The sequence below is a fragment of the Priapulus caudatus genome, unplaced genomic scaffold, assembly GCF_000485595.1.
Source record: "Priapulus caudatus unplaced genomic scaffold, Priapulus_caudatus-5.0.1 Scaffold10, whole genome shotgun sequence".
Lineage (NCBI taxonomy): Eukaryota > Metazoa > Priapulida > Priapulimorpha > Priapulimorphida > Priapulidae > Priapulus > Priapulus caudatus.
In genome coordinates this window covers 360,981-374,759 of record NW_014577071.1, presented here as the reverse complement: position 1 = coordinate 374,759, position 13,779 = coordinate 360,981, and the positions used below count along the sequence as shown (strand labels likewise).

At 40.3% G+C, this 13,779-nt stretch overlaps 2 protein-coding genes across 2 annotated transcripts in view; one reads left to right on the top strand and one right to left on the bottom strand.

Moving 5' to 3' along the window:
* Window positions 1-2,231, top strand: part of LOC106806907 (ankyrin-1-like) — a 35,137-nt gene extending 32,906 nt beyond the window's left edge. The window contains exon 30 of the mRNA XM_014809056.1: window positions 714-2,231. The gene's annotated coding sequence lies outside the window, so the exon portion shown is untranslated. The remainder of the gene's footprint in view (window positions 1-713) is intronic.
* A 3,551-nt stretch (window positions 2,232-5,782) lies between these two features.
* The window catches only part of LOC106806896 (armadillo repeat-containing protein 3-like), a 13,716-nt gene continuing 5,719 nt past the window's right edge, over window positions 5,783-13,779 (bottom strand). The window contains exons 13-15 of the mRNA XM_014809044.1: window positions 8,002-8,117; window positions 7,445-7,598; window positions 5,783-5,868 (exon numbers count right to left, since the gene is read on the bottom strand). Coding sequence (XP_014664530.1) covers window positions 5,838-5,868; window positions 7,445-7,598; window positions 8,002-8,117 — 301 coding nt within the window. The 3' untranslated portion in view covers window positions 5,783-5,837. The remainder of the gene's footprint in view (window positions 5,869-7,444; window positions 7,599-8,001; window positions 8,118-13,779) is intronic.

Below are 13,779 nucleotides of genomic sequence, written 5' to 3'. Positions count from 1 at the left end.
GTGTGTGTGTGTGTGTGTGTGTGTGTGTGTGTGTGTGTGTGTGTGTGTGTGTGTGTGTGTGTGCGTGCATGCGTGGGTATGTGCGCCCGAGTGCGTGCAACGCCTATATAAAACAATATTAATACTACTATGATTGATTTCGTGTGAAAACGTTTTTTTCTATTTCTTACAAATGGTTTGTACTACTTGTTATTTCTTATAGCAGGTTCATTTTAGATTACATCAGATCGCATGTTAGTTTAAACTTTGCATATAGCATTTGCGGTGTCTTGTGTCCTTACTGGCGTTTTTTCTGAATTGTCGTGATGTGCAATCGTACTCACATGTCCTGCATCTTAACATGTTTTGTGTTCGTCAACTATTCGAAACCCTACGGTCATAAACCATTGTTTTTCTGTACTGAATAATCGCATAGTTTTCTCGTACTACAGTGGGAACGAAACTACATTAATATAATTAATATATCGAAACCGTACTCGGGCATGTACAACCCACATTACCTAGATTTTGCCTGTCATCGGGGCAGCCGCACTGTTAAGTGAGGGGGTATATGATACCATAGCATACCCTGGATATGATGTCACCGTCGTAGCCGTAAAAAAAGTGATCATGTGTCAATCGTGTGAAGAGAGAGACATGCTTCCGTCGGTGGCGTAACTGTCACCGTTACTGCGTTTTAGCATATCCACTGACTCTCGCGTTTCCATTTTAAGCTGGATTCCTGCGTCTAAACGTTGGACCCAGAAACCTCTCCGACGTTTGCAACTGGGACAACGTGGTCAACAAATATCTGTCGGCTCAAGGAAAGGAGGGTCCCGACGAAGTCGACGAAGGTGGCGACCACGACGTCGCTTCCTCCATGGTCAGGCTTCTCAGGCGAGCGCCCACGACACACGGAGGAAACTGAGACACCGAGGGTGACGACTCAAAAGGTGCTCGGGGAGAGGCGTATCTTTATCATCGTAGTCGATATCGTCGTGTGGTACTCGTGCTAGGATATCAATGCCCTCTGCCTTGTTTATACAGTTATTTTGCTACGTCGTGGTAGGTTAAGTCAGAGGTTCACGCAAAGTTGAGCGACTCGGGCCATATGCTGCCCGGGAGGGTTGTATTTCCGGTGAGTAGTTCCCGGAAATACATCATTTATCGAAATGTCGTGCACTTGGGATGACCATTGTAAATTGATGTAACTACGAGGAATTGTGTAACTACGATACGATTGACACTGTCAATCATTTTGTCTTCGCAGCACAACTGGGGGAAATACTTGTTAGAAGTTGCGCTTTGCTAGGCCCAGGTCAAATATATGATCTTTATATGTTTAATACGTTACGGAAACTCAGACTAAGGTACCATTCGTTTATGATAAATGAGTCGCAACGAATTATATTTAAAGTAAATGAAGTTGTGTACTAAATAAATGTTGAGCGTTTACTACAAATATATTTAATAACATTCAGAATACTGTTTTCCATATGTAAAATATAACTTGTCTTTACCAAGATTTTTAATTTCTTGAAGCTAGAGGGATAACGCTACTGTTAAGAAAATATTTATAATATTGAAAAAGTTGTACCGAGGAGTTTGACTGGTGGTGCTGTCTAATTATGGATACAAATAGAATATGCTTATAGTATTTTGATAGAATGATGTTAATGTATACAACTCAATTTGAATACGCAACAGTATGACTACAGGTACACGGATGAAAACTGTCCGCAACTTATTTATTTATTTATTCATTTAAATTATATATTTATCATTCCATTGTAATTACTTTTCAAACAGGAGAGAACAGCTTTTGTGTTTATTCCGTCGAATGCCACCAACGGAAATGTAGAAGAAAATGTTTGTTAAATAGCTCAGATTATATATATGAATTACATAATTATTGCCTGGTTGCGAAAGAAACAGTTTTGTGGACTGAAAGAATTAATGTTGCCCGAGACAAGAGCGAGGTCGCTAGTGATCAGCATTGATTATCAGCGGGGGAACATTCAACATTTCTGTTTTTTTTGTTCACAGTTGGTGACATGGTCTACATCTATTGCAATGTAGTATTTTTGCAGCCATAATGATAACATATGATGGCCTGATATGATTATACATCGCGATTTTATTTTCCTCATTGTGAATTCAGTACAAGGAATTATTTTACGTATTTAAGCACATTTATATGTATTGTTTAAACTCGTGTCTAGCTGTGGTCTCACATATAAATAAATCAATAGTTGTACGTATATTTCTCATTTACTTTCTGCAATCGTATAATCGACTTTTAATAGACGTTGCTCATTCACATAGGAAACCACTTACCACCAACTAATATTCCACTGCCACGCACACACAAAATACGGACACAAGATGGCAGCACAATATAATGCTCGTCTAAATCAAGCAGCCGGCTGAAAGGGGTGGTAGGATATGTTTACTAGGCACTTTCTTAATTTTAAATATATTTTAAATTTAATTAGGGTGCAGGGTTAGGGTTAGGGCACTTTTTAGGGTTTTTGCATCATTCTTTAATATATCGTAAAATATATGTTAAAATTAGAAATGCCTAGTAAACATATCCTAACACAGGCACTTGCGACCGTTTCAATAAGTAAAATGATGGTTATAAATACAACTTGTCAGTAGCCTACTACTACAGTACAGCAATAGTCTTAATTGTTGATTATGCACACTAATAACTTCACTTCAACATCGTTCAAATACACCGCTGCAACAATAGTGCCCGCACGCCATTGTAGCATTGCACAAATACACAGTACGATAGGAGAAGGATAGAAGCGTGGTCACAGAAATTCCAGAACGCTCGCACTTTTTGCGAGTCCTAATAGAGGAGAAATAAACGTCCAACGCCATGAATATTTGGCATTCTGTTGTGTTAGCTGAGATGGTCAACGTTAGTTCGATAGTAGTTACGTCTTGCCAACGTGTACCACACACTATTTACCCAGAATTATCATGAGAAATCCTGTTCGAATTTGCCGCAAGATTGTCCCATGGAATGCCGATTTGTAAACCGGACCAACATGCCGGAAATCCCTGAATGCTCTTATTATATCCTTTGACCAATCACAGTTCGCGCCCGTTGTGAACGTCGACTTTTGCTGCCCGAAATACGATAGCCGTCTCGTTTTGGACGTTTGGCGGCAGGCTGCGTATGCAACTCCTCCCAGAGATGCAATGGGCCGCCAGATTGCCTCATTGTACTTGTCCCGGTTTACATAATCGTGACTTCAGATTGGCAGCGAATTCGGGAAAATTCGAAGCAGGGATTTTTCATATAATTTCTGGGTAACAGTGCTTGTCTGGTACCCACGTTGCAGAAGACGCTTATATTTCGAACAAGTGAACCATTGCTCAAGCTACACACCAGATGCCAATATCATGGCGTTCTTGCGACGTGTTATTTCTCCTCTAGTGCTGTCGACAAAGGCGTGAGCGTTCTAGGAATTTCTCGATCACGCTATTCTTACCTTCTTCCTACTCTACTGTTGTATTTGTGATGCACAATGTGCGGTGCGGCTATGTGTTGCAGCCGGTGTACTTGAACGGTGTTGAAGTGAGTTATTAGCGTCAAATCAAACATTAAGATATTGCTGGCTACTGTAGTAGTAGCTACTTGACAAGTATTAGTATTGTAGTTAACCATCCATGTTTTATATTGAAACACGATCCAATGTGGCCTGTGATCCTAACACCCCTTTCAGCCGGCTGCCTAATTCAATGGTGACTAGAATCAGCCAGCAGTGTATAATAATATAGACCTAGATTATATCTATATTATACACTCCTGATATAGTCGCATATAACCAGGGGTGAATAATGACAAATTATCATTACAATTTACAATTACAATATGACAATTTGTCATTTTTCTCCCTTGATATAACTTGTATGAATTCATTTTTCAGTCTTGAGCAGTTATCTTGATCTTATACCGTGTCTGTATCATCAAATATCACCATTAGTGCGCTGTTGTAAAAACACAATCGTGATTACTTCACGGAAATATCAGACGAAATGTCAAAATACCCAAAAAAAGTTTTGTCTGGGAAAGAAATCACAAACATAGTTTTCATTTTTGGAATGGGTATTTTTTATTGAAAAGACATAATTAACATGTAATTTCTTAAATATATGAACCTTCCATATAAACTTTCTCTATAAGTTATGTGTATAAGCTATCATTATAATCATTTTACGTCCATAGTAGGGTATGCATGAGCATAGTAAATCGCATAACAAAATAAAGTCACACCATCACACAGAACTACAGTGCCCTAATATCGTGAAATTTATCTGTTATAACTGAATTTCGGTTCTAACATGATGAGGTTATCAAGCTGATCTTTTCCACACTATTAATCCACCATTCTATTTACTAGCACATATCATCAAGTCTTACATGTAACTAGTTTCAGATTAGCTAGTATTGTTTCTGACAATGATGACTATAGTTGACAATAAGCAGCAGCCTCAGGAGAGTCAACAGCTAGAAGATCACCAGGGTTGTACATGAGATCCACAATGTAACTCTTCGCTCTTTGATACCCACTCTATTGATGCAAAGGATGGACGTTAAGTATCTAAACAATTTTCATTTTAGATTAGAGCGTTCTGTTTTATAGTGCTGTAGAAAACAGTTTCAATTAGCAACTGATGTTACAAGAATATCATTATGTGCTATAATGCTACATGTATATCAAGACTCGGATTAATAAGAGATCTCTTTATCCACTCTTGATGTATTATGTATATATAATATACAATATACAATGATTATATAATATTTACAAATTTTCAAAACAAGTATATCATATATTATATACCAATTCGTACAACCTATAACAAGCATGGCACACTCACCACACCACACACATACTAAAGCATTGCCTGACTTCGGCCAAAACAGCGACTCATCTTTTAGCCTTACAATCTATCAGTAATATTTCGTTCCATGCTCTACTACTACCGCCCCACGCCACAGAGAGACACTGCAGCCAGCCTTATCCACTAAGCCCGCAATCATAAACATAAAGAAAATACAGTTAAACAAGGTGCATTGATTAACCAGATTCGGGTGTAAGGGATCAATTGAAATAAACCATCATTGTTTCTTGATTATACACAATTGCCAGTATGTCAAATGATTTTTCGTTTTGTTTAGAATAATACTGTTATTATGGAATACTTGGAATAACAAAGCCCCATGTGTCTCGTTGGAATGTCCTCTATGAAATCATCCTAGAGGAAACCACGTTGAATTTCAATTGCTTTAATTGCATACATACAGCTCACAGCAAAGAGATGAGAGCGTCTCTTTTGTTTACTGATGCACCCATCTTATTCAACACCGAATACCTAAATCTTTGTGGTAGTTCGATAAGCATAAATACAGAATACTAATACTGAAAAAACACGCGTGCTTAAAACTGTTGGTAGTTGTTCGTTCACTTTAAGTATGACGAACCAGAGTGAATTAAGATATATCAAGCATTTATCACAGCCTAGCAGCTTTATTTTTTGCGGTAAATTTTGATCGTGAAACATAGTCCTAAGAACAGAACTTTTACCTCTTGCTAATGCCTGGTATATGAGCACGACGTGTTTTCCGTGTTCTCGTGCAAATAGCTTTGTCTCTTCCAGATAGTGACAAAGCTCGTCCAGCAACAGTTACTGTGCCGCTTTCTCTTGTGAAGAGAAACGAGATGCTTTCTCCTCCACATACTCCCGCTGCAATGCTTTGGCTAGAGGAGCTCTGAAATGCCTTTTCTGAATCCTGGATTTCTGCCTTGGGAAGATCCTGATCATCTGCGTGTCGCTTTTCACAGCACAAGCTGGCATCGGCCCAATGCTCTGCGATCACTGCAAAAATCACATTTACATTACATACATTTACACAATACCACAACGCGCATCGCCGGCACGCGACGCGGCAGCACACAACACACAACACAACATATATATAAACAAAGTCAAGGTATAGAGAATAAGGGTGTTTAAATTAATGACAAGCTTTCAGGAGATTACGATTGCTTTTCTTCAGGTCAGCCAGACTGTGGATAGAATCAAATAATCAAAAACTCAATACATGCCATTAGACTAATCAGAATGAGATGAGATCACACAATTCGCGCGTTGCATGATACGGACGACAAAAAGAACATGCACATTATATCACACAGTGGACTATTGTTTCCCTGCCCAGAGTCGACATAGTTCGCGTGACGATCCAGTGTACGTCAGTGTGACGTCAGTGCTAGCCACCACCAGTTACAATCCACGCACGCCCATCATGTATGATATAGGGCAACTCCCATAACACATCATTTCGACGCAAACCAAAATGGCGCAGCGCGTTTATGGCGCCGGACGTTTTTTCTTGAGTGTGGTGGCGTTCGATCGCCATCGGCGTTTATTATTTTTGTTATTTTTACTATTTTTCTATCTTTATCCATTTAAATATTTTGGGTAGGAGTTTAGTGTTAAGTATCTAGTGTTAGGGTTAGGGTTAGTTTAGGGTTAGGGTGTAGGGATTAGGTTAGGGTTAGGCGTTAGGCTCTCGCGCAGTTCGTGCGTGACGTACACTGACGTCACGCGAAACATTCGATGGCCATTGGAAACATTATATTGATCACATATACACACACACAAAAACACACACACACACCACAACGAAGCAATAGGACTTCCAAAATCAGCAAGTAATTAAAGTTTTACCGATTCATGCCCCCTGGATTACAACAACCAACCTCAGAATTAATTTGCTCAGTCATGTCGTCGACTGAGCTATTGTAATATGGTGTCAGTCGGCAGCCACAAACACGCACGTCTTGGCAAACAAAAACGTTTGCCTATTTGGTGAAATCAAAACGCCGCCTTGGCGATAGGTTTTCAGTTGAACACCTAAGATCTATTCGCCCTTAATTTGCATGGTTTTCCGTGTTGCTGACCATTTTAACCAAACGGATTCCCACATTGATGACGTGCCGTGGTTGTGTCGGCTGCCACTGACTACATCATTACATAGTCACGTCGGGACACAGTGACCTGAGACAGGAAATTAATTCTGAGGTGTTGATTGTTTTGATCCAGAGGCTATGACGCGTAACACTGTTTAATTACGGTTGATTTTTGAGTCCATTGCTTCGCTTCGTTGGTGTGTGTAGTTAAATGTGCTGTGTGTGTGTGTGTGTGTGTGTGTGTGTGTGTGTGTGTGTGTGTGTGTTGAGAGTAGTAGAGCTTCGTTGTAGAGCTGCAGAAGAAATAGTATTGTCAACAAAACAGCGTCTAAATTGATTTTAAAGCACTATTTTTACCTTTAACTAAAAAAAAAAATTCAGACCACCAGACCCCCTTGTTACTCGCTCGAGGACCCCCCAATCCAAATTCCTGGCTACGCCCTTGTCGCTAAGTCCATCGCCGTACTTACTCTTGCAATTTGCCAAAGTTTATAACGACGACGGGCAGCCGATCGCTGACCTGCTGTTTCTCCAACTCTTCCAAGCACAGCAACCTTACGCCTGCTTTTGCTGCGCCTGCGTCATAGAAACCATCCACAACGACATCCGTAGCCGACAGTGCTCCTAAAATATGTAGCAAAAAAGAGATAGATATTACGAGCATTATTGTCACTGCATGGCCATTATAATGAAATCTTTAATTCATGTAAGATTGTTTTTAAGAGTGATGTAAAGGTAGTTAAACATATTATGTGCCACTAAAATGTGTAGCAAAGTATGTGACAGATATTACAAGCGTTAATGTCACTGCCTGGCCATTATCATAAACCCTTCATTAATTCATGTAAGATTGTTTCTGACAGTGATGTAAAAGTACAGTTAAAAGCATCCTGTTTAAGTGACAATGTAAAGCATCTACGTACATGAATTCATCATACCTATGATGCAGCAGCATAAAATAAAACCCATTAGTTAATACAAGAATACGGTTTTGCAAGCAAACTATGATTGTCATAGTTCCGTCCACCTTTTAAACTGTATTTTGCAGGCAAGTTGTTGTTCAGCAGAGTCTCTAGAGCTACCTCAGCGAAACTATTTCTCCTTGCAATAGACGAGCATAATTCCTGCAGCATCTCCAGTGCCCTGTAGTAGAAGTTGAACTCATATACATTTTGTGACACAATCACTTTCTTTACCTTTATCTCACCCTCTCTCCGGCCCCCTGTCTCTCCCTCTCCCTCTCCCTTTCTTTCACCCTTTCTCTCTCTCTCTCTCTCTCTCTCTCTCTCTCTCTCTCTCTCTCTCTTTCCTTTTGTCTCTTTCTCTTCCACTCTATTGATGCAAAAGGATGGAGTGAGTATTAAACCATTTCTTTTAGATTAAGGTTTACTGTTTTATAAGTGGCTGTGAGAAACCAGTTCAATTAGCAACGTGTACAAGATATACATTATGTGTATAATGTACAATGTATATCAAGAGTGGATAATAGAGATCTCTATTATCCACTCTTGATGTATATGTATATAATAATATACAATATACAATGTATATAAATATCTACAAATTTTCAAACAATATATATATATATATACAATTTGTACAACCTATACAAGATGCACACTCACACACCACACACATACCAAAGCACTGACTGGGCCAAAACAGCACTCATCTTTACCTTATCTATCAGTAATACTTCGTTCCATGCTCTACTATACCGCCCACGCACAAGAGAGCACTGCAAGCCAGCCTTATCCACTAAAGCCTAATCATAAACATAAAGAAAATACAGTTAAACAAGTGCATTTATTACCCAGATTCCGTGAAGGATCAATTGAAATAAAGCATATTGTTTCTGATTATTACATCAATTGCAGTAGTAAATGATTTTTCGTTTGTTTAGACATATATGTTATATATGGAATACCTTGAATAACAAAGCCCTGTGTGTGAATGTCCCTATGGAAATCAATCCTAGAGGAACCACGTTGGAATTCAAACTTTGCTTTAATTGCATAAGATACAGCTCACAGCCAAGAGATGAGAGCGTCTCTTTTGTTACTGGTCCACCCATCTTTTCACACACGAACCTAAACGTTGTGTAGTTGTATAAGCATAAATAAGAAACTAATACTGAAAATAACACTGTGCTAAAACTGTTAGTGTTGTTCACTTTAAAGTGAAACCAAGTGAATTAAGATATATCAAAGCATTTATACACCTAGCAGCTTATTGGGTAAATTTGATCGTGAAACATAGCCTAGCAACAGAACTTTACCTTGCTAATGCCTGTATATGAGCACGCGTGTTTTCCGTGTTCTGTGCAAAATGTTTGGTCTCTTCCAGATAGTGACAAAGCTGTCCAGCAACAGTACTGTGCACTTTCTCTTGTGGAAGAGAAAGGCTGCTTTCTCCTCCACTACTCCCCTGCACATGCTTTGCTAGAGGGCTTGAAATGCCTTTATTCTGAATCCCTGGTTTCTGCTTGGGAAGATCCTGATCATCTGCAGCTGCAGTGTCGCTTTTGCACAAAGCGCGCATCGCCAAATCTCTGCATCATCGCAAAAATCACATTACAATTACATTAATTTTACACACACATACACACACGCGCACTGCGCCACGCGCAACGAGCGCACACACACACACACACACACACATATATATACAACAAAGTCAAAGTATAGACTAAGGGTGTTATAACCCCAGTTTAATTTGACAAGCTGTTCGCAGATACATCTTTTCATCAGGTCAGCAGGACATTGGAATAGGAATCAAATAATCAAAAACAAATAGCAACTGCATTATAGATAACAAAAATGAATGAGCACACAATTCGCGCGTTGCCTGAATACGGACGACAAAAAGAACCATGCACATATATATAACCACAGGTGACTAATGGTTTCCATGCCATCGAATGTTCGCGTGAACTCAAGTGTACGTCAGTGTGACGTCAAGTGCTAGCCAACCACATAACAATCACGCACCGCCCATCCCATGTATGAATATAGGCCTACATCCATAACCACATGCATCGACAAGCAAAACCCAAAATAGCGCAGCGCGCTATGCGGCCGGACAGTTTTCTTGAGGTGGTGGTTCGAACCCATCTGTTGTATATTTTTATTTTTCTATTTTCTATCTTATCCATTTAACCATTTTGTAAGTGTTATGTTTAGGTATAGTGTAGGGTTAGCGGTAGGGTTAGGGTTAGGTTAGGGTTAGGGTTAGGTTAGCGGTAGGTTCGCGCAAGTTCGTTCGCGTGAACGTACACTGACGTCACGCGAACATTCGATGCATGGAAACATATAGCCACCATATACACCCACACAAAAACACACAGCCACCACACACACAACGAAAGCAATGGCTCCAAATCACAGTATTAAAGTTGACGTTCATCCCGCGCTGGATTCAAACAACCAACCCCTCAGAATTAATTTCTGCTCAGTCATGTGTCGACGTGAGCTATCTGTAATATGTGTCAGTTGCAAGCCCACGAAACACGCACCCGTTTGGCGAAACAAAACGTTTGGCATATGCGAAACAAAACCGCCGCCTCGTGCGGATAGGTTTTGTGAAACATCCTAAGCGATCCTCACCGTCGCCTAAATTGTGGCATGAGTTTTCCCCGATTAGACACTCGAGCGACGCAGTCTGTAACCAAGCCGGATGCACCACATTGATGACGTGGCGTTGTTTGTGCTGCCATGACACCATATTACATAGCTCACGTCGACACCATGACTCGAGGCAGAAAATTAAATTCTGAGGTGATGTTGACCAGTACCGGAAAGGCATGAACGTAAACTTTAATACGTGTGATTTTTGAGTCTCATTGCTTCGTTCGTTGTGTGAGTGTTAATGTGTGTGTGTGTGTGCTGTGTGTGGTGTGTGTGTTGGTGTGTGTGTGTGTGTGTGTGTGTGTGTGTGTGTGTTGTGTTTAGAGAGCTAGAGCTCGTGTAGAACTTGCAGAAGAAAATAGTATTGTCAAACAAAACAGCGTCTACAATTGAATTTTAACAGGCACTACTTTTTAGCCTTTAAATAAAAAAAAAAATTCAGACCACCAGACCCCCTTGTTACTCGTCTCAGAGGACCCCCCAATCCAAATTCCCCTGGCTACGCCCTTGTCGCTAAGTCATCAGCCGTAAGCTTACTCTGCAATTTGCCAAGTTTATAAACGACGAACGGGCAGCCCGATCGCTGACCTGCTTGGTTGTTAATCCAACTCTGCCAAGCAGCAGCAACCTTACGCCTGCTTTTTTCTGCCACCTGCGTCATAGAAAACCATTCCAGCAACGACATCCGTAGCGACAGTGCTCCTAAAAAATGTAGCAAAAAAAGAGATAGATATTAGCACAGCATTATTGGCACTGGCATGCCATTAATAATGAAATCTTTAATTCATGTAAGATTTTTCTAAGAGTGAGTAAAAGCATTAGTGCCCCTAAAATGTGTAGCCAAAGTATCGTGACAGATATACAAAAGCGTTAATGTCACTGCCTCGGCCCATATCTCAAAACCTTCATTAAATTCAAGTAAAATTGTTCTGACAAGTGATTACAAAGTACAGTTAAAAGCAATCCTGTTTAGTGACAATGTAAAGCATCTAACGTAGCATGAATTCATCATTTACCTATGATGCAGAAGCATAAAATCAAAACCCATTAGTTAATAACAAGAATACGGTTTTGCAATGCAAACTATGATTGCCATAGTTCCGTGCCACCTTTAAACTGTATTTGCAGGCATTGTTGTTCCCCGACAGCGTCTCTAGAGCTACATCAGCGAAAATATTTTCTCCTTGGCAATAACCAAGCATAATTCCTGCAGCAGTCTCCAGTGCGCCATGGTGAGTAGAAGTGAACTCATATAAATTTTGTGACACAATAACACTTTCTCACATTTCATCTCACCCTCTCTCCGGCCCCTGTCTCTTTCCTCTCCCTCTCCCTTTCTCTCACCCTCCTCTCTCTCACTCTCTTCTCTCTCTCTCTCTCTCTCCTCTCTCTGCTCTCTCTCTCCTCTCACCCCCCCCCCTCTCTTCTCTCTCTCTGCTCGTGTGTGTCTCGCGCGCTTCTCCGTCTGTTCTGGTCCTGTTCACCCAGCGTCTTCTCCTGAGCAATTATGATGCCATCGAACATGTCTAGAATATATAATATGTCAGAATGGACCTTTCGAGATCATACTCAAGGTGGGTAACCAGATCTGCTCTCTCAAGTAGCTAACAAGTACAAATGGAATAATAAGACTGCATTCACATGCGACCACTGCATGTAAGTTAAATCCTTCCCGCGCCTTTATACCATAGCGTATAGCTACAGGCGCATAGGGCGGTGCTCTATCTTCCGTTTCTGTAACCCAGAGGCCCCAGCTGCTTTCACAGTAAATGCTACAGTAGGGTTAGTCCACTGTAGCAACTGCGAGTTAACTGCCCACACTCTAAATCTCTTATTTGCTGAGATTATTTTCTCTATAAGCAGAGAAGCGGTGTACCATTTTTCAAGTTCTTGGTATGACCGGCCGGGAGTGAACGCCCCGACCTCCCACATACGAGCGGTCTGCATAGTAAACTACTCCTAAAATTGCTTTCTTGACAGGCTACAACAATGAGCACGACTACACTACTGGTCACGTACCACGACCGAGACACTCACCATGTTGATCAATTCAATTGCCGTGCTCGTGTCCGCTTCACAAATCGCGACTGCCCAGGCATGCAGTGCGTCCGCACCTCCTCGCTATAAGATCGAAGAGTTCTCAAAGCAAGAGCTTCTACGCGCTCCAGATTTTGTAACTGTTACAGAGAAGTCCTGTGACAAATCATATTTCCAAAATACCATTCAGCAACACAGGGAAAGATGGGTGACGATGTTATTTTTATTATTATTATATTATTATTATTATTATTATTATTATTATATCATCATCATCATCACCAACATCATCAAATTATGATCATCATCATAATCATCCTCATCATAATCATGCCTAATCATGCATCATCATCATATCAATCATCATTGATCGCCATAATTATTGTTTTATTATGCATACAAATCGTTAATTAATTAAAACAAATCGTTTAATATAAATGGCAAAAACCTAGCGTTGATTTATCAAAGTGCTGTGCTAGAAACATGCAAAGATGCCATATCAAGTCGAGCCTATTTCACGCCAACGTAGGCCTATACCTCAAGCCTAGCTTCCCCATCTGTCCGCCAAAGCACAAACTAACAGTGACCATGGATCTGCAGTCTGTGGTATTCCTAAAATGAAATCGAAAACACCATTTGTGCAGAAAATCCTTACTATAACATAATCAGGCTAAAATACTATACCTAACCTTTCAAAATTACGGTTAGTTGGTCTTTACTTAACATCTTTCCTCCATTTTGCTAGGTGGGGAACCATGATACACATGGAGAATTCAAATTGTGGATAAATTGAATGTGATAAATAACAAATCAGAGAAAAAAAGCTTTCTAATAACAGGTTGGCTCTTCTGCACTTGGATTCAAGCCTCAGGTAATCCGACTGAATCCCGTCCCAGATCTCAGGCTCTAGAAGTATCGCACCTCGGCTCTGACTGCCACAAATCCTCAGCACGGCAGGCTAATTGTCAGTTATAGGTTCTGTCAAAACTTCCTGCTGCATTTATGCATAGAACATCTGGAATCCTCGGCAAGAAAAGCGTGTGACCTAAATTAAAAAATGAAGAAAATGAACTAGTACAATAAAACTTGAGCTCAAACTGCCATAAACAGCCATAAGGCATAGACAAAAAGAATCATTACAC